The sequence below is a fragment of the Gallus gallus genome, chromosome 1 (assembly GCF_016699485.2).
Source record: "Gallus gallus isolate bGalGal1 chromosome 1, bGalGal1.mat.broiler.GRCg7b, whole genome shotgun sequence".
NCBI lineage: Eukaryota > Metazoa > Chordata > Aves > Galliformes > Phasianidae > Gallus > Gallus gallus.
In genome coordinates this window covers 102,821,417-102,849,053 of record NC_052532.1, presented here as the reverse complement: position 1 = coordinate 102,849,053, position 27,637 = coordinate 102,821,417, and the positions used below count along the sequence as shown (strand labels likewise).

At 39.8% G+C, this 27,637-nt stretch overlaps 1 protein-coding gene across 6 annotated transcripts in view; it reads left to right on the top strand.

Moving 5' to 3' along the window:
* The window catches only part of APP (amyloid beta precursor protein), a 199,378-nt gene that overhangs the window by 63,704 nt on the left and 108,037 nt on the right, over positions 1–27,637 (top strand). For all 6 annotated transcript variants that reach the window (XM_015299094.4, NM_204308.2, XM_046943383.1 and 3 more), the window contains exon 3: positions 3,761–3,890. In XM_015299094.4, the coding sequence (XP_015154580.2) occupies positions 3,761–3,890 (130 nt within the window). The remainder of the gene's footprint in view (positions 1–3,760; positions 3,891–27,637) is intronic.

The following is a 27,637-nucleotide window of genomic DNA, read 5'->3' as shown; positions in this document are numbered from 1 at the left end:
CTGCCATCAATACCTTTGTGCATAAACTGATCAAAACTCCTTTTACTAAGTATGTACATTCATGTTTTACTTCCAATCCAATCATCATCAGGCTTGAGAGTGGTGAATGTAAATGGTAAAGTGGAGAGTGAATGGAGAGTGGTGGTAAATGGTGAAGTAGTGGTGAATGGAGAGTGGTGAATGTAAACACATTAAATTCTGAATGGTCTCGGTGCAGAGGCTTTTGATTTTAGCTTTTGAAGTCAGTTTAAAGAAATTTACTCATGGAAATGGAAGGCTGACCTCCATTTCATCTACCGCTTCTTATAAAATACATTGGAGGTATTACTGTGCAACAAGTAGGGATAAAGTTGAAAGTTTAGACGTCCTGTAATTTTCTAAAGCTCTCACTCTTGACTATCCAGAGGGAACAGTGGCTCATTAGGGACACTATAAATAAATATGAATCCCATTTTTCTATGCCACTAAGTAGGTCCCACTTCAATTCAGAGCAAGTATCTTACATAATATCTTACATACTCCTAGCTAGGAGTGCTTTCTTCAGTGCATATGGTTTACTGGTGTTAACCTACTGACAATGACATTCAAAGCTTGTTTTCTGTTGTGAAGGGTGGACAGAGCTTTGTGTGAGCTGTCAAAGGAAATAAGGAATTTGTTAACTGATGTAGAAACAGAAGCAGCAGCTTCCTTGTATGTATTCTTCCTTGTGTCCTTCTGACAAACACCATTAAATCCTTGTAATTTGGTCTAACATGCTAACCAGTAGTTGAAATTATGGTTTGAGGAGAGAGTGAAAATAAAAATAGCATACCCTCCCCAGTCTTATTGTTTCAATATGAGTTTACAGTAATAGTTCACTCACTCATTAGAAATTCACCTCAGGAAGGCAGCTGAATGTGTCTTTGTTCTCATGGATCAGGGTTCTTTTTCCACTTGTCTTAAAGCTGTGCACACATTCTGTGTATGCGTAAAAACTCCGTATAGCTTCTTAATTTTATTTTATTTTTTTAAATTTTAATTTTTATCTTATTTGTATGGGAACAGTTGAATCACGGCCTGAACCTCTGATTGACGACCTGAGGCAAGTGCTGAGTCAGCTGCAGGGGCACAGGTGAATGCAATCTCACCTCAGTGACCAGAAGGGGTTGAGCCAGGCTCCACCTCTCCTAGACCCCCATTTAAGGGCTGACTTCCAAGGAGGAAGGATCTCTATCTGGAGATCCTTCTTCTTGGAGCCCTTCTGGGAGCTCAGGACATGGGTAAGTTCTTTATTTCATTTCTTCTTTGAAATGTGATAATCTCTCTGGTCCAATACCTGTATACCTGTTTGCCATACACTTATTTTATTTTTGCATTCTGGCCCAACGTTCTTTTGAAATTCTTAATCTTTTTTATTTAAGAAATTTACTTCCTTCGTACATGACGGGTGACACTTAACCCTGAGAAATGTTAAAATGGCCCTCGCAAGAATGTGTCAGTGACACCATGTGCTATATGAAGCGTGTGGTTTGTGCCAGCATCCAATGTATGTGCCTGTAAACTCTAATTATGCAGTGCGATGTCTGGGGGTGTATAAACTGGGAAGGCTGTGGAGTGGTGGAGGTGATAAAGGCAGAGTCCAAAGAAAAGTAAAGCTTTCTGTTGTATCTTCCTCATTACTTTCTAAGGCAGCTTTGTTGCCTTACTGTGTACTATTTTCACAGCAGTTGAGGTGTGAAATTTCCTGCTGCGGTGGAATCCTAATCCATTCTGGCAGTGCTGTTATGAGAGTTGAGAGCATGAACATGTACAGACCTGTCTGGTAGAACTGGGGAAACAAAGGGCAAAGATAAGGAGGTTGAAGAGGACAGGGTAGCTTTCATTTAATTTGCACCTTACTGTTTCCATTCAGAGCCTGGTAGTTGAAGCACAGGGGGAGCAGTAAATGCTTCTGGAGATGCTTCCTGCAATTACAGTGAAAATACTATATTTGCAAAATAGATACTGACCATCAGCCCTGGTCACCTGCTAGAGAGTAAACAAAAGAACAAAGCCACAGTCTTCCAAATTTAGGAATGCTTTCAACTAAATTTGCAGTTCTCTTTTGTGGGCTTCATTTAAGTGGATGGTCTAGCATGCTGGGTTAGCATAAAAGACTGCACATGGGAGTAAGACTAATTTTGTTTTTATTTATTTTATTTCATTATTTCTTTTTTCCTCAGAGAGGGCTGTAGAAGTTCTTATTCTGATTTTCCAGGCCTTGGCTTTGGACTTCTAGAACCCACCCAATCTCAACTCAACTTTCTTCAATTGGGATTACGTTTCTTTTCTGTAGGATGTTTTTGGATCATCTGCAATTAGTTGCTTTTCTTCTGTGTTGGTAGTTATGAGCAGACTGTAGGATTTAGGTAGGCCGAAAGCTCAGATTTGTCATACTCAGAAATTGTTAAGGATGTTAGGGCACGTAGACATCTGACCTGAAAAATGAAAAGCGAGAACCATAGGCTACAGTAGCAAATGTGGTGTGGTATGCTGGGAGTTGGCAGTACAGAGTGGCATATCTGGGGACTGAACATCCATGCTGAGTGGCACACTTTACAGGCTTTGCTTTTGGTTAGCTGTAGCCTTGTTGTGCAGACTAACCATCCATTAGTAGCTGGGGTGGAGACGGATGTGCTTCTGGAGCACATCTTCTGCTTCACTTTGATCCACTAAGGAATCCAGTTCATATGTGCTAAAAATCCTTCGCAGCATGATCCCCTGCATAGTGAGAGGCAATGTGTTTGTTACAAACTGAAAAGCTCATCTAGTAGATGCTCTCTATATGAGGTGACTGGGAGGTGGGTCTGTGCAAAAGTTCAGTGTCTTAGACTTGTCCAAGAAGTCAAAAGAACAGACCAGAGAAGGTGATAATGACAAAGATAGTTTTTAAAAGAGGAGTGGCTATGTTTAAAGGACTGAGGGAGATAAAAAGACCAATATGTAGTTTGGTCGAAGTTGTGGCTTCCCAACAGATTAGTCATATACCATGGTGGTGGTACAGTTGTGGGTGGAGAAGGATATTACAGTATTAAGAATGGACTGGCTTTTGATCTCAATATTCAGGGAAAATTGGAAAGACATTTATATTGGTGATGCAAACGTAATTATTGCCCCATCCCTGGAGGCATTCAAGGCCAGGCTGAATGTGGCTCTGGGCAGCCTGGTCTGGTGGTTGGCAACCCTGCACATAGCAGGGGGTTGAAATTAGATGTGATCCTTTTCAACCCAGGCCATTCTATGATTCTATGATATGAATAACTGATTCAACAAAATGAATACTGTGCAGACTGCTGTGAGAAGAGCATGGTGTTTGTCAAAATAATTATGAGAAAAATAAAGACCATGTTATTAATTTTAAGTGTATATTGGTCCTAATCTCCATACGAAGTTTTACAAGGATGGTGATATCCTGGACTTGAAGGAGAGGGTATCTTAGAAACTTGCTGAGATAACTTTTAGCTAAAGGAAGTATATGTGGCCAAGTTATATTTTGACAGCCAGCTGTTACTACCATTGCATTCTGAATTGGCAGCTGCATGTATATTTATTCATCACTAAAAAACCACCTTTTCAGGTAAACGTCTATATTCACACTATGATATAAATTGAAATATAATATACAGCAGAAGAAGGAGAGGTTAGGAAATGGAGTATGGTTCTATGATATCCGTTTTGCGTGACCCAGAGTGCATATTTACAATAACATTTTTCAATTTCTTCTTTCTATTTTTAATATTAGGTTTACCCTGAATTGCAAATTACCAATGTTGTCGAAGCCAACCAGCCGGTTACAATCCAGAATTGGTGCAAGAGAGGATGGAAGCAGTGCAATGGTCACCCACATATTGTGGTTCCCTACAGGTGTTTGGGTGAGTGACGGTCTTTTTCTTGCTTTTTGGTGTTTCTGTCTCTTCATGAGTCTACAAAACTATTTCTTTTATATCTCTATATTGCTGTATTTGCTAAAGTGGGTTTTGTCTTTTGTCAAGTCCTTTGAAGCTACCTTAAATAGAGAGAAAATGATCTTGTTCTTCCTGATTCTGTTTTCATGTGTGACTGCAAACCAGACTTCTGCTTGCTCCCCAGAACTTTCTCACTGTCATCTCTCCTTTTCTCCCATATAGACAAGTCTTTGTATATAAGCTATCCCATCTCTTCCCTGAATGCATACTACTGCCTTCTACCTGGAAGCCAAAAGGACATTTCTTCCTGCAGCTTTTTATCTATCTATTTATTTTGAAGCAATGGCTTGCTTTCTTTTCTCCTGCCTCCTAGGATGCCTTCCTAGGATGGAAGTTGATTTCTTTGTTGTTTGGGGTTTTTTTTTTTAGTGCATGTGTTAACTTTTTTAGCTTCCTATCAGCATTCAGAAGCTGAAAATCACATTGACTTGACATTTTCATTAATATTCTTATCACATCTTTCTCTTGAAATTGTTCCACAAGCTATTTAAATTTGCTGCTTTTACCAGTGTTGTTTGTATCATGTCATGGATTTGGCTGCATAGAGTTCAAAGTTGGAGTTTCTGTCTTGTTATATTGAGGCAGTTAAAATATCTGTGTGGAAAGTAACTCAGAGCAGTTATTCCATGAAATAAATAATGAATGAAAAAAAAAATACAGAAAATACACAATCTTTCTCGAATTCTTATTGATTTGTTAGGCTAGGTAAGACAAGTGGCACCCGGTACCTGATACAGAGAGGTTGAACATGCCAACTTAATGACAACAGGACTGCAAGCTGATAAATAGACACACCACTGCTAAGAAGGCAAAACAACAGATGTGGAGAATATGTAATGAGAAGTATGAGGGAAACAGCCATTCAGTAAAGTTTCTAGATCTGATGTTTGATTTTATAAATACGAAAAATGTGTTTCTTGATCCACAGTGTATAGTATATAGTTGTTGATGCTGCTGCAGATAAGAATGACAAGTCTATTCTAAGCATTAGCATTCAAGGAGTACCCAAATTCAAGATGTTTTCTTGCAGCGATAGACCTTCCTCTAACAAAAATTTCAATTACATGAAGGAATCTGCCACTTTTTGAGTGTTTTCCAAACCTTTGCATGTGTTATGTCGATCACTCCTACACCAAAAATTTTTAAGTGCTTAAAAGGTAGTCTTCCCATTTGTTGCTGTGTTTTCTTTAGTGGTCCATAGTCAAGGTAAGGATTAGCGTGTAGGGCAAGTAGACTGTTAGAGAAATATAATTGGCTTCATAGAACTGGGGCTGAACTGCAGTCTGACCTGGCTTCATCGTTACCTATTTGATCAAATTTCATGTGAGTCTACTTGAATTCACAGAACGTTACATAGCAGAATGTAATATAATGATGGACATTACAGAAGTGATGAAAGAACATACTAGAGGATGTCCAAAACCTGATTTTTATTATTTATTGTATTGTAATCATAACTAAAGCTCTGAGTTATTTTCAGGGAAGTATTATGCTGAGGACTCTGCATATTGATGTGAATTTGGTCGGAGCCCTGGAGAACTTACAACTTAATTTAAGATAAAAGACAATGTCATCACAAGAGCAAATGAATATAAATTGACCATGAATAAATTTAATCTGGAAATTACAGGGAAGTTTCTGTGAGGGCAAGGAGCGCCAGCAGTCTCCTGGTAAAAGGAATAGGAGTAAGAAGCATAGTAATTTAGAAGGAAGTTCATAAATTCATGAACAGCGTTATGAGCAGTTGCCTCCAGGTGTGATGAACTGGTCTTGGACTTTTAAGGTACTTTTCCTGAGCTGCTGTTTTGAAATGAAAATTTATCAAGAGTTAAATGTCTGCAATCTTAGGTAGCAAGTTAGACTTTCCTTGCTAAAGGCAAGAATTTTAAAGGTATTTAGGTAGCTCATTTCCAGTAATACTTTGCCCTTTAACTTTTATTCTACATTTAAAAAAAAACATATGCTATTTTTTGCCAGATTTCCTTGTAAGTGAAATTTATGCAGTTGTGTTTGCCTGCATTATGGGCATTTGACATCCTTCTCCAATCCTATTCTTCGTCTTTTGACTAATAGAAACAAAATCCTGAGCAGAGACTGATGTTTGTGGGAGTAGTAGGGGAAGAGTGGCCACATTACTATATCCGCTGGAGGAATGGTTGCCAGTATCTATTATTTCTCCATCAATGCTCTGGTTGTTGTCTGTGGTCCCACAAGGGGTGAAGCAAGTCTGTGTTTCATGCAGTAAAAGTGCATTAGAGGGAAAGTCCTTTCCTGTTGGCTCATTGCCCTCATGGTGGTAAAGCTGGTGGTATGATGAACAGGCCCCGTGAAGAGAACACAAATCTCGAAGGGGAAGGAAAACAAAGTGTAATTTTTTAATTACAGAGTTAAAAGGATTAAATTATGCAGTTTGAGGAAGCATTATGCTGCTTGACATAATGCCTCTTCAATATTAAATATATACATAGTCTTTAAAACATTGAAATAATAATGTTGAAATAATGTGTAAATATATATGTTTGAAGTTTGATCTTGTTTATCATCTCTTCATATGTATGTTTGCTACCCTTGATATGGTTGGTAGTGGAAAACTTCAGAAGTAAGGCTCCATTGATAACCTTTCTGCAGTAATCTTAATGCAAGGAGACCTTTGATGTAGACAACAATTAACTAGTAAGAAATAAAATGCCATAAAAAAGCTTGCCAATGAACAACTGATTGCGGAGTTGCATAAGTGTAATTTCTTGTTTTGTTTTTTTCCTCTCTCAAGATTTAATGGTAAGCTTTATTAAAACTTTTTTAAAAAGCTCTTTATCAGTAACCATTTTCTAGCATTAAAAATACACTATTGGTGTGAAAATCACCTTTAGAATCTTCAGTCAATGTATCATTTCTTCCATCTTGATATTTGTTTTCCATAAATGGTTAGAAAGAGTGTGTGACAGAAATTTGCTTTCAGGCCAGAGCATCTTCATGATCAGTTTGCATTCTGGTCTTCAGTCTTGTGAGGTGTGTAGGGCATGTATCACTGCAGCACTTGACTGCTCTGTTAGCTTTTCTTTTCAAGACTCTTGTGTGGTAGTGTAGCAGTTTATGGCAATATACTTTTGTAATATTGATAAGACTTATTAGATTGCACAGGCTCATATTTCCTTTTCTTGAGCGGATGGAGCTAAAGCATGCAGACAGTAATTAAAGGAGGCAAAATGAAAGCCTCTTACTTGAACAAACCATGTGCTTCTGCAGTGACTACAAATGTTGTAACTGAACCAAAGAAGAAAAGTATCTTTTTTATTTATTTTCAAGATGTGATTTTGTGCTGTTGAGCAGGGGTTGACAATATTAGAGGGTGGTGATGCACTGGAACAGGTTGCCCAAGGAGGCTGTGGATGCCCCATCCCCAGAGGCATTCAAGGCTAGACTGGATGTGGCTCTGGGCAGCCTGGTCTGGTGGTTGGCGACCCTGCACATAGCAGGGGGGTTGGAACTCGATGATCATTGTGATCCTTTTCAACCCAGGCCATTCTATGATTCTATGAATATTCTTAAAACTACAAGCTTTGGGAAGATGTTCTCATGCAATAAATCTCATTCATGGTGTCTCTTGCATGCTTCCAGGGACGTGGGCTACTGTACAATCTCAGTTCAAGAAGGAGAGACAACTTGGTGTGAAAAGGAAATTGTTGATTGAATTCTAGTTAACTCTGTGAACATACTGAAGGATTTTTGGCTCAACGTTATTTTTACTTTCATCTTCTTTGTAGAAAATGACATCTTCAGGTGTGCTTATTATAGCTTGAAGCTGTTACCCACCTAATGACAGAAATAGGAATCTATTTAGGTTGCTCTTCCTCTTCTCCCTTTGTTTTTTTGTCTCGAAGACAGCAGTCTGACACAATTCAAAAGAGATTTTTTAATTACAGAGTTTAAAGGGTTACACTGTGCAGTTTGAAGGAGAAGTATGCCGGTTGACATAATCACAAATGTGTGCTCAGGCAAAGATGGTGAGCAATGAGACTAGCAGGCTGTGGAGTTAAAGATCTGCAGTGTTTTTTGGCGCTGTCTGTGACTGTGCATGCTGGCACCCCCAAACCTGCAGCATGCAGAAAGCAGGCAAAGTCCCTGTGCTCCAAAATGGTGACATAAGCTTACTGCAGGGTTTCAGCAAGGGGTGCCAAGAAGCCCATGATTACCACTTTGTTTTTTAAACTGTTCTAGAAAGATACCCTGGCTATGATTCTGGCCTCATTAAAAGTAGAAGCAGCAGGAAGGCAGGACTCGTGCACTGGGGCAGCGTAGACAATGAGCAGTTCTGGTTTGTTTTCTCTTCACATCTCCTGTGAGAAAAAGCAGCTGGTGAATTTGTGTAACATGGGCTGTGAAATGAGGTAATTCACTCCATTTTCCAGGCTTGCTGCAGGAACAGTCATCCTTGTCCCAGCGGTGCCATTCTTTTAAAACCTTGGATAAATGTATGGTTACACTTTCCCAAATAGATGGCATTTCATTAACTACTGATGAAATATACCGTAGCCTAGCTGCTCATTATATGCACCATAGCCTGGGAGAGAAAGGAGAAGCTAAATTACATAGATGTTTGTGGATACCCACCAGTGATGTGGAGTGAAGGGGGAATTACCAGGGCTTTGATTAACTGTGCTGTGTAAAATGCTTGTGTGTTCATGTGGAACTGTTTTGTTGTCCCTTTAAGGTATGCTGTTAAGCCCCGTATGTTTAGGCAGCTCTTGGAGGATCCAGACGAGATATTCGATGATATTGAAATATAATTATGTATGTAGCCTCTCTCAATCAAACTTCAATTACTTTTGATTCAGAAACAAATGGATCAGGTGATACGATCAGTATATTTTGCTGTTTAGTTCTGTAGTGAAATGCTGTCTTCTGTTTTTGGTTTTAACAAAAGCATCTTTGAAAATACTTATTTCCTTGTTGTATTTTATTACTCTAACAGCTTGTAAAGTTAACCACTTGTTGATATCAGCCAAAAAGGCATACATAGGATTTGATGCACATGCCTAGCCAATTATATGAGAGTAAACACCAGGCTTATGCCTGGAATAAACAATTGAGATAAATATATATGTAGTTAACTGCACAACTCGTTCTGGTCCATGTGGTGCTTCACTTGTGATTTTAACAATGAGATTTGTTCATGAAAGCATGTGAAATGCCTATTTTCCACTGCTGCCTGGCAGTACTGGCTATTCTTTTCTCTCAGCACACTGCATAGCTCACCTATTTCCAGCTGTGATGGCAAGCTGTTTTTCCAGACACTTTGGAGGAGCTCTCCATTGCTTTCTCCATGGAGTACCTAATCAGCAGAATGACATTAATTGCCTGTTTCCCTGTCCCACCTCTAGCTTGCCTCAGTCTCCACTCAGCCACGGGAGTCATGCAGACAAGCCTCGTGTTGCACTCTTATCCTAAAATATAAGATGTGCTTATTTTCAGCCTACATGACTGCCTCACGTCTAGATTTTCTGACAGCACTAGCTGACGGGAGGGAGAAGATCTCGAAAACTGACAGTCTGAATTGCTTAACGAGACCATGGGCGGAGAAATCTGTAGTGCAACAAGAGACACAACTACACGTTGCAGTGCTGCTGAGAGAAATCCTGTAATCTCTGTTCTTTGCTCCGTAGTGGACAATACTCCTTCTGCCAGTGGTGCTTTTGGCATGATGCTGGTGAGCAGGGCAGCCCTGCCTGTGCAGGCTGGGCACATTTTCTGAGGGGCAGTGAGGCCTATGAGCATGCAGCCTTGTCCTGCTGCAGTGCAGCTATAGCTCAGGCTGCTTTGCCAAGCCCTGTGCAGGCCCAAAGCCGCACTTGGCTGGCACGCTGGAGCTCCTCGGCATTGTGCCAGCAGAATGAATCTTCTCCTGTTGCCATGCCCTCACCGCTCAGCTAATTGCAGCAAAATATGGGGCCTCAATTCATCAAGTGTCTTCCTGAATGCCCTGCTCTGCAGTGGTGTAATTAAGAGCATGGCCTGACATGCTTTATTGAATAGAAATGGTTTTCCATATATACCTGAACTCAATTGACCTGAATTTTATGGTCAGCTGCTGTAGTAGAGAAGGTGGCTGCTAAGCATCAGCTGGCTTTACCGATCATTTTCACAAATGACAACAAGTTTATCTTTTCATTGCGATTCTCAGCAGCTGCATCATCTCCTGTTTTATTGTAGTGCCTTTCCAAGCTTTTTATTCATGGAGCAGGACTGTATAAACCACTAATGTGGTACTGGCATGCTTCAGGGACAAAGCACCATTCACTAGGGGAAGGGATGGGGAGTGGGCAGAGAAATCCTGAATGCAATCTCTCATCAGGCAAGTGAGACCTTCCTCAGCCAGTCACAGCCTCTGCGCTTGTGCCAGGCGTTGATTCAGCTGCTTCTTAGCCAAGTTTGAGCTGGAACTGATGAAACGTTGAAGTGAAGAGATGAAGCAAAATTAGCCTGCTGGCAGAGACGAGAGAGCACCTTTACATATAATTAAATGTAAAGTATCTTATTTTTGTACAGCGTTAGACCAGGAGTAAGTCTGAGTTCTTCTATTTCTGTGCATTTTTAGGGTGTACGCAGGTTTTACTTCCTCAGTGACCAGAGTACATTTTAATTCGAAATGGATTTGTGGAATAAGTCAAAATGGAAAACCTTTTTTAATGTTTTGAACATAACAGATCTACAAATCTACTCCTGAAGCAACAACAAAGTCCTTTTAAATAAATGTTGTAAGTGAATGCTTCGTTTGTCCCTTGAAAATGTGATAGGGAAACCAGAGCAGGTGGTGTATACACCTGAAGACCAGCTCACAGGAAGCAGTCACTGATTTGCAGAGGTCTTGTTAATAATGGCCACCTACTAAAGAAAGCAGTAAAGAGTAAAAAAGGCCCAGGCTATTTTGAAATGTTTAGGAGCTTGAAAAGGTAAATTAAGTTTTGTTCCTGAATGACCAATCCTAGCTGGACCAAGTTTCTGCCTCATCTAACTCTGTCTGGGCTGTGTGAATGTCAGACATTCCTGCTTTATCCTCAGTGCTTTATGTAAAGTGAGCTTACCACAAGAGGTATTTCTGAGAGCATTGTGATGGTTAAAATGGTAAGAGCTCAAAAACTAGAAAATGGGAAAGCTAAGGCAGCCTCCATGAGCTTATGCTGGCCAGTCTAGGACTGTACCAGTGCTCAGCCACTGCTGTAGTCCTGATGTGTCGTGTGGTGTTTTGTTTCTGCCTCCTGCTCAGTACATCACTCAGCCTTCTCCCTTGCTTGCTGTTCAGATCCTGCCTAAAGACAAAAATCAGTTACTTCTCTGAAGTTTCTCTAATCTTACCTGAGCACTCTAGAGACAATTCTGGTTTCCTTGAGGTCATGAGGTAAGGACTGTCAGCCCTATTTTATAGGTGAAAGGCTGAAGAAGGGTTGGATGAAGCTTCACAATTAAGATTATCTGTTACCAGTTGGCTTCAAATTATATAAGTCTTGAAACAGTGTGTACATATTTCTAAGCATAAATGCAATGATTCTTCATGAAGTGTACACGTGCTTACTTTTTAAGTGTGCATTCACACATTTGCAACCTATGAACAATGTGTGTGAAGCCACTGCATAAGTTTCATACCTTGTACACTGAGCACACCCAGCTTCAAAACGGGAACTTTACATCTGAGGATCTTTGTGCTGCCACAGAGATTATTCATCCTTCTTTGGGTGTTTCTTCCAACATAAAGTACTTAATTTTGCCATGGGAGAATTCTGCTAATTAAAATGTGTTGTTTGCCTGGTCCTTCAGGAAGGAAAGATAGGGAGGGGGAGAGAAAGGAAGTGTACATCCTGTCACGTGCTGTTAAATTGATTTACGTATGGAGCATCTTCCCACAGATTTCTGCTCTTTCTAAATATGTTCAGTTCTCAGGGGGATTGAGTGTTGCTAGCAGATTTTATGCATTTAATAACTGCAAAGGAAAGGGGTTAGTGATGGGAATCACTGGATATTTCTAAAACCTTCTAAGGAAGATCCTGAAAAATGGATTTCATTACTCTGTTGGGGAGAGTAGACACCTTGGAATATTGGCTCAACACTGACTATGAGATTGAGGAAGAGGTACTTTGGCTTGTTTGAAGGAGTAGATAGGCCAATAGATAGTGTGTCTACTTTGGTTTGTCAAAAGGAATTTAACAGGGTCCATTACCAGAAGCTATTAAAGAAATTAATCTACCATGGAATAGAAGAGAAAACTATTATATGGCTAAATAAGGAAGAAAAAAAAGCTAGGAATTAATAGTCCATCCTCAAGGTGGAGAAAGGTCAATAGCAGAATCTCAAAGAGATCAGATCTTCTGCTTGAGACATGCAGAATGTTTGTGAGTGATTTTGAAAAGGTGGTAAATTATTGGTGATCCATCTGCTAATGTCACAAAGCTATTTAGGGTATAATTAATAAAGGCAAACTATGAAGAATTTCAGGTGGTTCTCTGATATTGATTCACCAGAGTTAGAATGGCAGGAGAAAATCAGTGCGATAAAGACAGTGTACATGGGGGAAGCACAAAATAAATAAATCTTATCTTAGTAGATATGGTGATACTTTGAGTAGGCCCTACCTACTCTAGAATGAGACTTCAAGTATTAATAGCTCTGTGAAAACATTGGTTCTTTAGTGTCATTAAAAACCCAACAACATAGTGTTAGGAATTATTAGGAAAGGGGTTGGGACTAAATCATAGAATATAACTGTGCTACTGTGTCAGCTGTGGGCTTATCTGGGCTTACCAGCCCTGTGGGAACACTACTCGTGACTGGTCACCAGCTGGATTTAACTCCATTGTCCACCACTCTCTGGGCTTGAACCTTCAGCCAGTTCTTTATTCAGCAGAGGGTGTACCTGTCTGAGCCATGGACTGCCAGAGTCTCCAGGAGAATACTGGAGCTATCCTTTGAGAATATGAGCAGCCTTTTGTACTTGATTGTACTTGAGTTACATGTTTTGGCCATTTTGTTGTTTTCCATTTCTTCCAACAGTATCACTGTGCACATATAACTTAGAGTTGGCTTTCTGTGTAAGCTCTTTTGCTTTGAATTTAAGTTCTGATGTGATTTCTAGACATGGTATTTTTTTTATCACAATACTAGCACCAAGAAATCAGAATTAGATTTTCTGAAAAGTGTAGTTTGCTTGAAGAACATAGTAAAATGGTTCATAATTTAATTGTACCACCACCAAAATCTATATACTATAACCTACAGTATTTGTTTTTTGTTTGGTGAAAGTTTGCTTCTAAGAGCTCATCTGTAACCTTAGAAAGAATTAGCAAAATGACTTTAAGTGCTGGAAAGAACTTGGTTAATTTCCTGTGAAGTATTTCTCATAAAGGACACGTTGCCCTTCAGGCAAAAAGGACTGATAAAGCTAGATGTGACAGCACAGCATCTTGGCACTTATCTGCTCTGAAAGGATAAGTCCTCCATCATTGGTAGCGGGAGGCATGGCAGCATTATGGGGCTGTACACTGAGTGCTGGAAGTCACTCAGGCCTAGCACACATTAATTCATCGTATCACATTGCTTAGAGCCTCAAGACAAGAGGAGATGTGCTGGCCAAGTTCATGCCCAGCCCTGTCCCCATGAAGTGGCCTGCTGGGATTCAGAGGCGGCAGGGAAGTTGTGCTGGGACAACACAAACCGTCTTCCCACTGGGCTTGTTGCTGTTCTTTGACTGCATCCCTAGGGAAAGTGTTACAGCACTTCACAGTTGTGCAAAGATTTACAAAGATTTATTAAATATTTACAAGAGGAACATGCTGACATTTGAAGGTCAAACATGCTTCAACACTTCTAGTCCCTTAGCTGCAGTCACAAGTATCATCATGCAAGCAAGAATTGCCCTTCGGTTCTTCACTCCTTCACATGAAAACCTGTACTAGTAGTCAGTGATTAAAGAAATAAGATACTGTGACAGGAGACATTTTGTATTCAGATGTTGCTTGTTATTTTCATGTAGAAAATGTCTGCGATGGAAAACATGAAATTTTGTTTCTTTTGAACCTTTTCAAATTTGAATACAAGTTTTGTCCACTAAGAGTTGAGCAGACTCAAGCAAACAGTCGTCCATCCTTCCCCTCTTCCAAAAGAAGTTGAACAGTAGTATCTTTTTTTAAGGAAACTTTCTGAGTCTATGTGAGATGTTCATGCTTACTGAACTTGTTTACAGGTAGATGGCTGACAGAGGAACTAAAAGGCTCAGTCCTCACTAAGATTTCCCTTGATATACATACCGTTGTCTTTGCTTTCACTGTTTGCTGCTGTGCCTTGAAACCCTACAGTAGGTATCCAGTCACCTTCCAGCAGACCCAGGATATGTTATGCTGAGTTACAAGCCCCTTCTTTCTTGCTCTCCTTTGTGAGGCAGAGGAACTGGCCAGTCCAGGGAGCTACCGTGTTGGCCCCTGGAGACTATGGAGCCACCAGTGAGGTGGTTTTATATATTTACTCTCCATGAGGAGACTTTCATTAGTTTTATTTGAAAGGGAAGGTACAATGCTTTTCCGTCTTTGTGCCTTCCTTGGATTAACAGAGAAGAAATATGCCCATTGTAGGCAAAGTGGTGGAATGTGGAATCTGACTGTAGCAATGACCAGCGTGGTCCTAAACTTTCTAAATTCTATCTATTTGTGCATAGATTATACCAGCATAATGCTTAGCAATACCAGCAGCCTACATGATAACAAAATAAAAGCAAATAGTTTTATTATTTAATTAGCTTGAGGAATTGCTACTGTGGTTACAGGATAGTCTTTTCTTCTAAGTATTTTCATCAGTATTAACAAATGTATGAGTAGTTTCTCCTTTTGCTTTTGCTGTGGATCTAAACTTTATTTAGAAATTTTGAGCTTTACTGCTGACCTCCAGGTTGATAAATAGTATGTTTCAATATGTTCAGAATCAAATGGAAACTTTTCATAATGATCACTATGGCAACATAAAGGGGACTTTAATTCCAGTTGCGTATGTGAACCTGAGGCTAATACGAAGTACTTTGATTTTATTAGAATGTATGAATATCTTTAAAAAAGATAAGTCCTAGCTTTTCTTCTTAACCTGCTGTTAAGTTTTATTTTGCTTTTTTTCCACCCAAGATTTTTTTAATGTACTTACCTTTTTTCGTTGTTTTTTTTTTTTTTTTTAGGTATGAGTCGTAGTTTAGTTCTGTACCTAAGCTGATGTACCTAACCTCCAGGCTGGATGGGGCTTTGAGCAACCTGGTCTAGTGGGATGTGTCCCTGCCTATAGCAGAGGGGTTGGAACTAGATGATCTTAAAGGTCCCTTCCAACCCAAACCATTCCATGATTCTAACTTGGCAATTAAAAATGCTTCCTAATTGTTCTGTTGGGCATACTGAAAGGCATGGAAGTCAAATCCCTACTGTGGTAGAGATAATGAATGAGGATCATGATTATTGGAAATTATTTACTTTCTACATTAAGATCTTTGATCTTTTGCTCTCGTTGGCTTTGTTGGAAAGTTCTTAATGGGTAAAATATGTAAATTACCCTACTTTTTTTATTAGATTGTTGCAGCTAGGTCAGAAAATTGAATCATAACTACTTGATATCAAAGTTAATTTTGGTAACACAAATTAATTTGGGCTCTGCAGTAATACCAGCTTCTACTTCTTCAGCAGAAGGTGCTCTGGTGAATACATAAGCAAAGTCGTCTTCTTAGGAAGTTTGATTCTGTATGGCTTGGAAGGAGCCTGGTTTTCATTTTAGCTTTTCCGTTTGCTGTTCTTCATTGAATTGGTTCATATATGATGTGTTTTAGTTATAGTTAAGTCTAGGACACGCTTTCTAAGTATCTATTATTTTCTCAAGCTATCCTTTTCCTCTCTTGTGTGTTCTTAATCTGTTACAAGATTACTGAATATTTAAGGTCAGCCATACCGTGGTGGTATTTTCTAAATGTAATTTTCTTTTTCTTTTTTTTTTTTTTAAGAACAGCCTTCAAGAAAACTTTCTTCTTTGAGTGAAATCCCTGCTAAGTTTTGCAGTCAACCTCAAATTCTGCTCCCCGTATGCCAGGAAATTTTTATTACATCTGTTTCATAACCTGACCAAGTTGGAATCGAATCATGTATTTTTACTTTAGTCTGGGAAGAAATGAAGGATTTGGGGCAGGGTTTCCATTTTACAGTGTCTGCAGTACCAGAGGGGTGCCAGCAGCCATCTCAGAACGCTTTACTAGAGCAGAGATGGGAGCGAGTATTCAGTTTGATGGATGTAGATTGGTCTTTCTACTGCCTGTCCTCCAGCCTCACTCTTGAAGTTTGTCCCTGTTAACCCAAGAATGGCAGCCAAACAGCTTGAAATATGAGTCAAGCTAATTATCTAAATGATCCCCAAGTTGCCTTTCAGTAGAAGATATTTAAAAACTCAAGTCCCTGATCTTGCTGATAGTATGGTCATAGATGTGATAACACTGAGGGCAGGCTGGGGAAGGGGAGGGCATGGGGCCTGCCTTATTGAGAGAAACATGGACCCGGGTTGGCCTAAGTCAATCTGAAAAAACATTACATTATTCCCAGTTTTTTGAAAATACGAATTCCTGTGCTCATCATTTAGCAACTCGGAGTATTTTTTGTTAGTGTGTATTTTATATTTTTAAATATTGAGTGAACTTGGAAAATAGAAGCTGTAGCATGTACATCACTGCCATATTGCTGCTGCAGAGCATTGAAGTGATAAATCTTTCATAGTTCTTATTTCAGGTTGGGGGAGAGTTGGATCAAACTTCATTTTAGTGTGGACTTCCCTTCTACTTGGCCTTTTGCTCAGTTCTTTAAGTCAAAAAAATTCTGATATGATTTTTTTTTCTCTTCTATTTTGTTCTGTTAGTGTGGAAAATGAGATACTAAAGCCTGATTGTATCTTAATCTAATAGTTTTTCTGTAGTCCACCCAGACCTTTTTGGTATTTCATTTGTTCCCAATTATTAGCTAACAAATATCTCTCAAGTTGATTTGGCATATTATAAAGGAGCAATACTGAAGTCTCTCACACCTCTCCTTTTTGTTAAGCTCTGGAAAATTACAGGCAGTTCTAAAGTTTTATTTCAATTTTCAGTTATGTAACTGCCCTCATAATTTACAAAGTGTCTCCTATGTCAAGGTGTTTCAAAAGTAGCTTTAAAGTTCTAATAAAAATGCAATATGTAATTTTAACTTAAACTCTAATGCCGTTCTTATTATGTATGAACAATTGGCTGCATGTAGTTCCTGTTATCTGGTCTGTTGCAACAGAATCATTTTAGAGCATTTTTATTCACATTATCAGGGGTAAAGCCCTTAAGAAAATGTATTCTAAAATAGTATGAGCTCTGCTGAGGCCAGCTAATTGAGATAAGGGAAATGGAGAAGAGGGAGAATGCCTTTCTGAGCCTCACAAATGCTTTGAGAAGCCTCCTCTTTCCCTTTGTCCTCCTCCCTCCATCTACAGAGACTTCCAAGTTCTCTGAGGTTTCTTATTGCCCCGAAATTCTACAGTTGTCAACATGAAAGAGTGTGAGCAGTGTTTTTGCTGTGTTGTCTTGGTCTGTACACCACACCAGGTAATATAGTCTAACTCATGCCCAGGCAGTCCTCTTGGAAGTCAGTTATCGATAGATGATTCTTAGAACATTGACACTTGCACACTTGCAGCTGCCTCCTCTTTTTAATTCTTTCTTTCTTCTTCCTTTTTTTTTTGTTCTCCCCTCCCCCCCCCCCCCTTTTTTTAGCAGAATTTGCCATTATTCCCTCAAGATAGTGTTTATCACATGATTAGAATAGCTGGAGATTAAATGGGGTAAAATAGCACCTTTGGGCAAAAACCTTTTGAAGAACTCATTGGAGTTGCTTTTAGCAGTACTTCAGAAAATGAGTTTTGCCAACTGAGAGTCAAAGTGCTTGTTTTGCTGAATTGGGATGTCAGTTCACTTTACCCTTTTCTCAGATGTGGCAGGTTCCAATTTTTGAAGAAGAATAACTGTGCATGTAGTAAGAAGTGCTTGAGCACAGTCACTACCCAAGCAGACCTCTGAGAGGGGCTTGCCGTAAACATCTTTTGCACTTCTGTGGCTTTCAAAATCTCCATTCCTGATTCTGATTACCTTCAAAGGTGTCCCCTTTCAGGTGTCATGTGTAATTACATCCAAATAGAATATGGGCTCTTCTGAGTTCCACTTATGAAGCAATTGGACCAGCTTACTCTTCCCTTTTTGTGGGAACTTGTAAGAAATGTTTCAGTTCATTGTGGTGCCTTTTTTCTGTCAAACGTACATAAAGATATAAAATATTCTGCTTTTTATTTCATTAATGTCACTCTTCTGTTGTCGTACATCAGACAGATTCATTTCCTTTAAACTTTTTTCAGTGTTGATGCTAGACACTTGACTTGGAGAGGAATCTGTGGGGAGTTTAGTTTATAAGCTTTTATTAACCTTTTCAGTTGCATTACAAAATGTTCCATCCCAGTGGTTCGTCTTGATTTATTCAATCTAATTTGGTCATCCTTTCTGTAGGTCTATAATATGATATATTTACTGTTCTTGTTTAGCTTACTGTCCTCCTTCTGGTTGTTCGTCTTACTCTAAAATCCGTTTACTCCATTTACTCTCTCAAATTTTTGATCAATGTGATAAAAGACAATTGAATAAAACAGTTGATGTTCTGATAATGTGGACTAGGCTTAGGCGCTAGGCAGTGTTTCTGAGCCTAAAGTCTGTGCAAATAACAAATGCTGTTTTACCATATTGCCCTCAGTATTTGCATATAATTTACGGTTTATGGTAGTCCTTGGGGTAAGGATTCAGATCTTAATAGAAGATGATCTTGAATGCTAATACTGACTTGATTTCTGTCCACAATGACTCATTTGTGTAGAGAGAGAAAATAAGACAAGTTGGAATTGATCAGTTTGTAAAATACGTCCATCTTATGCCAGCTCTTGTTTATTGTTGCTGTGTTCACGGAGTTTAATTCTTGTAAATGAAAATTGAAGAGGAACACTTTTTGTCCTAAAGTAGGGTGTTTTTTTTTAAGAAGTAGTAATATTTACATTAAATGTTTCACAAAAATTGTTGAATTTTACACGGTGCTGTAAGTATGCTACACTGACTTCTGGGCTATTGTGTGCTCTCACAGGAGGACTGGAGATACAATAAAGAGCTTTTGCCTATTAATCAGAGTAACTCTCACTGTCAGTAGTTGTAACAGTCATTACTTCCTCATTTAGCAGCAGAAAGTGGTGCAAGAAACCTATTCTGACAACTTAAGAATCTGATGTTGACAGTGTGGCTGTCTTGTTTTGTCTGTCCACAGAGTTGGATCAACTATCACTTACCCCTGTTTGAGATAGATAACAGAAATATAAGCTGTGTTGTTCCCCTTCTATAATCATACAGAGTATGCCATGGTCCCTGTGTAAGAGGAAAGGCACCGCTTTCTTTGTGATACTGTAGTTTGTAATAGTGTCAATAAACTCAAACTTAGGTCACATGAAGGGTACAGAATAATGACATTTTGAAAGCTAGTGTGACTGAAATGAAGTCAGAGATTGTTTCAGCCTTGGGTTTTTTATAGTAGAGTATGGGGAAGTGGAGAAGACTTAAGAGATTAATGGAATCATAGGCCAGTCAGACCAGAAAGGGCCCCTGGAATTCTTATGTCTCATCTGCTGCTCAAGGCATTTTCACCAGGCTATTCAAGGCTTTGTCCATCCTGGTTTTAAACACATCCAAAGACAAAAGATTCTACAAACTTTCTTGGCTGATAGTACTGTTTTGGCTGGGATGGAGTTCTTCTATGATGCTATGTTTTGGATCTGTGATGCCTTTTTCCTTGTGCTTGTTTTATCTCCGTGACTTTTTCCCCCTATATCCAGTAAGAACATCTGGTCACTGTCTTTTCATGCAGTGCACCGCTGCGAAGCAGCTAGTTCTGTTGGCTTGGTGATGTTTCCATTGGTATGAAGTGGGCAGGTACTAATTCACCTGAAGCCATGTCTTCTCTACGCTGTGTAAGTCCTGCTCCTTCAGTGTCACCTTGCAGGCAAAGGTGACCCCAACCCACCTCAGTCTGTCTTAGTGACCACCTACTGAACTCAATCCCATTCATCGGTATCTTTTTTGTACTGCAGTGCCCAAAACTGTACACAGTATTCTAGATACAGTCTAGTGAGTGCCAAGTAGTAAGAGTGAATCACTTCTCTCAGTCTATTTTTGACTTCTTACAGCCTAAAACATCATTGGCCGTCTTTGATGTCAGGACGCACTGTAGGCTTGAGCGCATCTTCTTGTCCCGCTAGAGGCTTTCCGCAGAGCTGTTCTCTAGTTGGCCACTACCCAACCTGTATCACTGCTAGGACTTTTTCCTTCCCAGGGACAGGGTTAGGCATTTGTCCCTGTTGAATTTTATGAGGTTTTTGTCAGCTTATTCCTCTAGCCTGTCTGGGTCTCTCTGAGCGGAAGCTCTGCCTGCAAATGTGTTGGCTGGTTTGGAGTTATTTGCAGATTTTAAGAGAGTGCGTTCTGTCTCCTCCATATCATTAACGGAGACATTAAACAACAACAAAAAAAGGTGCCAAGATGTATCCCTGCAGTATTCTAATTCTGGGTGGAGAGCAGCCATGAACCACTATCCATTGAGCTTGACACAACAGTCAGTTCTTCACTCGACTGGTAGTCCATCCTCTTAAATCATAACATCCCAACTCAGATACCAGATGTTACCAGAAGAGGGAGGTGGTATTGAAATCTATGCTAAAAATAAAACAGGCAGCATCTACTGCATTTTTTTTCTTATTCACTGATCTTGTCATTTCATCCTAGAAGGCAAGTCAGGTTGATTCAGCATGATTTACCTTTGTTAAATCTTTTTTGGCTATTGCAAATCATCATCATCTCCCTGTGCCCAGAAATGTCATTCAGGAGTAGTACATGCTCCATGAGTTTCCCTGAGACTCAAGTGAAACCAGCTAGCCTGTAATTCTCTGGATCATAATCTATGAAAGATATGTCAGCCATTTTGTGCTTTGACCCTTGTATGGGAATCTGGTTTATGAATCAAAGTTTCTGACCATGAAGACATTCCCTATAGAACCAATGTATGAAATGTAGAGAAGTTTCTGGAAGTTTTTCCATTGTATTTCTGTAACACTCAAAAGCGTGGATCGCTAGCCATTCAGAAATGCCCTTGCTTGCATGAAGTAATACCTGTGTTTATCAGTTGTCCTTCACTTGTATTTATTGTATCATAAATAAAAAGCTGTGATCACTGGATGCAGAACTGTAATGTTGCATTTAGTCTACCCATCTGCTTATCTTTAGCCTCCTTGAGTTGGCTCTTTTCTTTGTCCCAAGCTGTCTCATCCCAGCAACTTTGTACATCATAGATGAATTGCCATACCACTCTGCCACCCTTACTGCAAGATGAGTGAAGGTTTTGCGCTAGCGCAAATGCACATTTTAGTGCGTAGTCTCTACTGTGCTTATCTGTAAACTTTGCAAAGCTCAAAGGTGGTTTCCTGTTTTCCCAGGGCACTTCTGACACAGTGAAGTCTTTCAACAGCAGCAGTGGCAGTTTGAATAGAAGTTTCATCTCAGCAAAAAGAATATTCAGGGCTCTGTGGTTATGGTAACCAATTGCTTAGGCTGTTAATAATCAGCAAAGTATTTCTGCTAAGTTGGTCTTCAACTGCTGTGTATTCAGTTATTTATTCATTCATCAGATCCTTTGCACAAGAAGATATTACAGAAATAATTGCAGTCTGACTTGATTTTATAGTGGTTTCTCTTCTTTGCGAGGGATAGCAAGCAAAAAGCATGAATTAAATTACTACTAGAGTAAAAAGAATCTGAATTGTGTAACAAAACATGTAGTATGAAGGTGTTTAGGAGGGAAAACAGAAGCAAAACTGAAATGTTACTTAAGGAAATATATTCTTATTTGAAATCTAATTTGTCATTGGAATACTAGCACTTGAAACAGCCATTAATGACCAAAGCTGTATATAACACTTAAATTCTTTCCAGCTATGTTTATGGTCATTACCTCTTCTAGATATCAGTGACTGGTGGAGTCTTCTCTAGCTTTGCTGCTAATACCAGATGCTTTACCCAAATTACTAAGGATTGCCTATGAGAAACGTCTCATCATGTAATAAAACCAAGTGTATTGGGATTACTGGTCCCAGCAGTGCTGAATTGTTTCTAAGTATGCTGTCTTTGTGCTGTCTAACCATTTGATTGGTGTCTTCAGCAAGTCACTAGTATAACTAAGTAATATATTAGTAAATTAATTAATCTAATTACCTCTTACTGTATGTTGTTTCCAATTCAGAGCCCATTTTCCAAGTAGCTCTTATGTAATCAAGTGCGGTGTCACTTCAACCAGAAGGGAGGCACAAAATGTTAAACTGCTTGGAGATTTGCACTTACAGATCTTGCTGCAAAATATGTCTGCTGCCTGCTGTGAGAAAGGGAGCAGAAATGTTAACAAGTGCTTTTAGACTTGTCGTGCGTCTCAGCAGCAGCAGAATATGGTGTTAATGGCTACAGTGTTAAAATTCATGTATTCAGTAACTTTCATAAAGCATGATCTTTTTTGAAATTCAGCCATTCTATTGCTTGGAAAAACCCGAGGGCAGCTGGAGGAAAAATAAGGTTCACAAAGATGATTTCTTAAGATCTGGAGTGTATCCACTTTTGAGAGATGCAATTAAGTTTTATTGGTACATACACTTGCATGTGAGAAAGATCATTAAAATGGATCCTGCTGTATCGATTATTTTTTATTAATTAAATCAGGCGGTTTTTATAGTCATTTCTCAAATGATTTTTCATATGTTTTAAAAGCTGCTAGCTTTTGTTCTTTTTTGATATTTTTGAAAACTGGCTTTGTTGTAATCCCTACTGAATATGAAGAAGGGTGAGTGTTGTCTTGAATAAGCCTGGGAGTCAACAGGACTGCACTGCATAGACTGTTTAACGGATCGAAAACAGGGGCAAATTCTCTTTGTTTTCTGTCTTAACTGGTGCTGACTGGCTGTTAGCAAACATCAGTGCAGATGGGAAACCCCACTGTGGTGCAAGAGGAGGAGGTCCAGCACCAGAGACTAAATGCCTGCTGTAAACAAGCAAGTATTTGAGAACAGTATGTGTTGATCGTAAAGAGATTGCACCTCCTCAGCTTTTCCTTATCTTTCTTTCCAAGTTGCTGTTGCCAAATGCTTCACCCAAGCACGTTCCTCTCCAGCTCTTCTCAACGATGCAGAGTATGGAAGAGGTGTGGGGTCCCATTGCTGGAGAGCCTGCTGTGTGGCCAGGTGATGTCCAGTGCAGATTTGCTGCTTTGTTGCCCACTGTGGGAACCAAGCACCCTTGATGAGGCTGAGAGCTGCCTGTGCAAGCTTGCTGCAAGCAGCTTCTCCCTCTATGGGTGTTTTTGACATTTGCTTGGTCCTTAACCCTACACCATGCTCTTGTTACTGAATGTCCCACCTTGTGATGATAAGCAACTGTAAAGGAGCTCATCAGAGCAGCCAGAAGGCAGGAGGCAATTAAAATTTTGGGTCTCGAACCAAAAAAAAAACGACTTCACAAAGCCAACTTAGTAAACAAAAAAAGCAAGAACACAACGTCAACAACAACAAACAAACAACCCTGAAAACAACTGAGATTTTTTTAAATAATAATCTGACTCAGTATAGCACTGCCACAAAAGGGGGAGTGGGAGCAGAGAATTTTTACCTTGGTAAGAGAAACATTGATGGCATCAAGCTGTATGGTGCAGCTGACTTGCCTGAGAGACCGGATGCCTACCAGAGAGACCTAGGCAGGCTCCAGCAGTGGGCCCAGGAGAATGTCACGAGGTTCAACAAATCCAAGTGCAAGGTCTTGCAACTGGATTGTGGCAACCCCCACTACCAGTACAAGCTAGGGGACAGATGGATGGGACACAGCCCTGCCAAAAAGGACCTGTTGGAGTATCCAGAGGAGGGCTGCAAAATGATCCAAGGGATGGCATCACCCCCTCTCCAAGGACAAACTGAGAGAGCTGTGGTTGCTCTGGAGAAGAGAAGGCACCAGGAAGATCTGAGAGTGGCCTTTTGGTATCTAAAGGGGAGCTGTAAGAAGGAAGGGACAGACTCTTTGGCTGGATTTATTGTGATAGGACAAGGGGAAATGGTTTCAAACTAAAAGAGGGGAGATTTAGACTGGATATAAGAAAAAGGTGTTTTAGAATAAAGGTGGTGAGGCAGTGGAACAGATTGCCCAGAGAGGCGGTGGATGCCCTGTCCTTGGAGACGCTCAAGGTCAGGCTGGCTGGGGCTCTGAGCACCTGATCGAGCTGTAGCTGTCCCTGTTCACTGCAGAGGAGTCGGAAGGGACATTTAAAGGTCATCCAGTCCAACTCAAACAATTTTGTGAATCTATGATAAGTGCTCCCAAATTCTTGCAGTCTCTTCTGCTGTACCTTTTTGATAATAGGAAATCTTTTTTTTTTTCCTCCCCTCCTCCCCTGCCATAGGCCTTCCCTCCCCCACACTGAACAGAAAATGTTTCCGGTTACTCTTTTTTATCCACAATAACTTTTGGGGCATAGAGTAGATGATACTCTTACCTTTTTTATCCCCTGCACTCCCTTTCTGGACAGAGATGGTGAGTGCTCAGCGAGTAATAATGTTGCTGTGTTTCTTTCACAGAAACTTGCTGTTAAAAGCTGCATAGAGACAGGATGCTTTTCGAACAGAATGACAGCAGGCATGTAACTGCATATTCCAGACAGTGTTGAGTAAACAGCCTAAGCATGCATCCTTTCTTGCAAAGTGATTTGTCTTTGAAAGTACCAGTATCCTATTTTCCCTCCTGTTTTTTCTTCTAATTTGGTTGCGTTACAGGATATTTCAAAACTTTCCCTGGGTTCTACTTGGGGACTTTTTATAAAAAAAAGTCTTACTAAATCTTCACAAAATGATCTCATTAAACCTTTCACACTTTAAATCTGTTCCTTAGAGGTTTTTCAGTGCTGTTATTTTTTTTCTTCTTTGAATTCTAGTGACTGTTTTGTGTAGGTGAAGAGATTTCCAATAAGTTCTTTGTTATTCTGTGTTCCTTTTGAGTAGTACTGTTGCTTTCTCTGCTCTACTTCATGTAGAATCAAGGAGACTTTTCTAATTTGCCTTGCCTCCCAGCACCTTTCAGCTTTTCATTGCCTTCTATTTTTATAGCACTGCAGAGGATCTGTTTTAGCTAGACAAACTGCTGTCAGCTCAGGATGGGACTTGGAATCCTCAAAAAATAAATAAATGCAGCAACCACCCACAAGTGGCATCTTTCACTTATAATCTTTTTTACACTGTGAACAGCTGGGCTTCAATCTTACAATGCACTCCCGAGTCTTTCAGAGCAATTGACCATATCCTACTGTAGATTTGTCAAACAGCACTACTGTGATAATTGATTGAAAAGTAGAAGGGTGGGTCTGATTGCCTGTTATGAAGACAGCAGGGAAAACAAATTCTGTTGGGACTACAGAGAGCAGAGGGAAGGGAATCAGAAGCAATTAAGGGTGTTGTGGGAAGAGGTGAAAAGGTCTTTGCTTGTGCAGCATCACTTTGACTGAGGCAGGATGCAGTCGAGCTCTCCAGATTGACATCTGTAGAGTTTTTGTTATTCTTACAGTTCCCTAAGTATTTCTAGGAAGTTGAGCAGCATTACAAAACTGCGGGGGAGAGGGCTATGTTTGTATCAAATACATTCGTGTTCATTTTGTTTATGGCAGAAGCTTTGAAGATGTGATCACTGCATTGGGGATCTGGAAAGAGCAAGTTGGTCCTGAAATTTCTTGACTTTCTTGACTGGGCAGCCAGTTTTTGGGACAATTTCTCAGTAAGTCCTAAGTTAGAGGCTGTGTTTTGATTTGCAGTGCAGAGCAAGAAAATTTGCCTTTCTGAGTCATTGGTCCCTAGAGAAGGCAAAGCGAAGAGAAAACCCTTCAGATGGCCTTTTGGGGGTGACCTTTGCTGCTAGTCATACTGATAACAAGTTCTGATAGGGTATTTGGTGGTTTGTTTTTTAGTTTGTGGGGTGTTTAGAGTGTAGAAGTTAAGAAAAGGTATCCCAACATGTGACCTAACCCATGAGGCTGGGTTAGTGGGCATTGTTATGTTGTGTGAGTGTGCAAGAGAGGGACAGAACAGGCATCTCGCTGTGCTCCCAGAAAGACTTCTCCACAAAGATGGGGGAGAGCTGTGGAAAAAATAATAGAGCAGTAAATGGGCTTAATGCTTCAATGAGCCACAGAGGGGCTGTAGACTTTGAAGAAATGTTTGTGTGCCTTGTCTGTAATGATGCTGGAGCATGTGATGATGTGCATTTGAATTTTCTTACGTGTAAACAAATGTATCTGTTATTGGCGTAATGCATAAAATATGAAATGATGCTTACATTCTGTCTGGAAAGTAAGCCAATTTCATCAAAAAATGCATTCAAGCAAAAAAAAATGTAGCAGGGTGAGCAGAAATTCCATTTATGTCAATGATCAAAGAGTTACAGAGGAAGAAGGAAGAAGATAAGAGAATAACCCTTCTTCTGTTCAGAACCTTATGAAAACGAAGACATAATAAACACTGCAAATTGCTTTGAGGTGCGGCTCTTATGTGGAGCTATACGTTATGTGGAGCTCACGTTATTTCATGTGGACAAATGCATTTTAATGGGTTGTACTTAAAAAGTTTTAGCCCTTTGACACCAGAATTTTTCATAAGATATTTGGACTTTCTGAAAATTGTGGCCAAGCAACACCAGGGTTGGGACCTGATGTGCATTTGCTGGTGTGCATATTCAGATGTCATTGCGTTCAGTACAGTGGGTCTTCTTCTGCCTTGATCTTCTGTCACCAGTATGGTCATATATTGTGTGCCACTGAAGTTCTTGTGAAAACCATGTTATCATGATTTTTCAAAATGGTTTTGAGAGTATTGAGAGATTAAGTACAGCTAAGACTACCGGTTAGTTTTTAATCTAAGAAAGTCAGAATTTTTACCTTTTGTAGCCTAATAAATGGACAAATTGTGCAAATGACGATATTAGTATTGGTAGTCATTCAAAGGTAAAAGCATAGGTAGAAATTACCTTTCAAATGACTACAGATGGGTTTTTACTTACTTCCTAAACACTGCTTCTCTTTCACTCCCATTTAAAATGAAATTTGAAATTGGAGAAATCTCTGAAACCTCTGTTTACCATGTGCTGTTTAAAACCCTTTAAAGCAGACTGGAGGACTTTTGTAGTCTGTCTGGGCACACTCATGCTGGAGTGAGAGGAAAGCCATGTGTGGAGCAGGGCCAGTGCCACCCCTAGGAGCAACACAGTGCCTCATCAGAGCAGTCTCTGCCTCTTCACCTGTGGGTGCTAGGTCCAAAAGCTTGGACAACACTGGGACTTGTTTGGTATGTTTCTAGATAGCTGTGCTTACTAAATCATTTACCTGGAAAACAAAATGCATTTTTAAAGTAAACTGTCCTGTGAGTAAGACTTCAAATGCGATGCTTTCTGCTATGTAAACATCACCCTTAATAGCGGCACCTGAAGTTACATG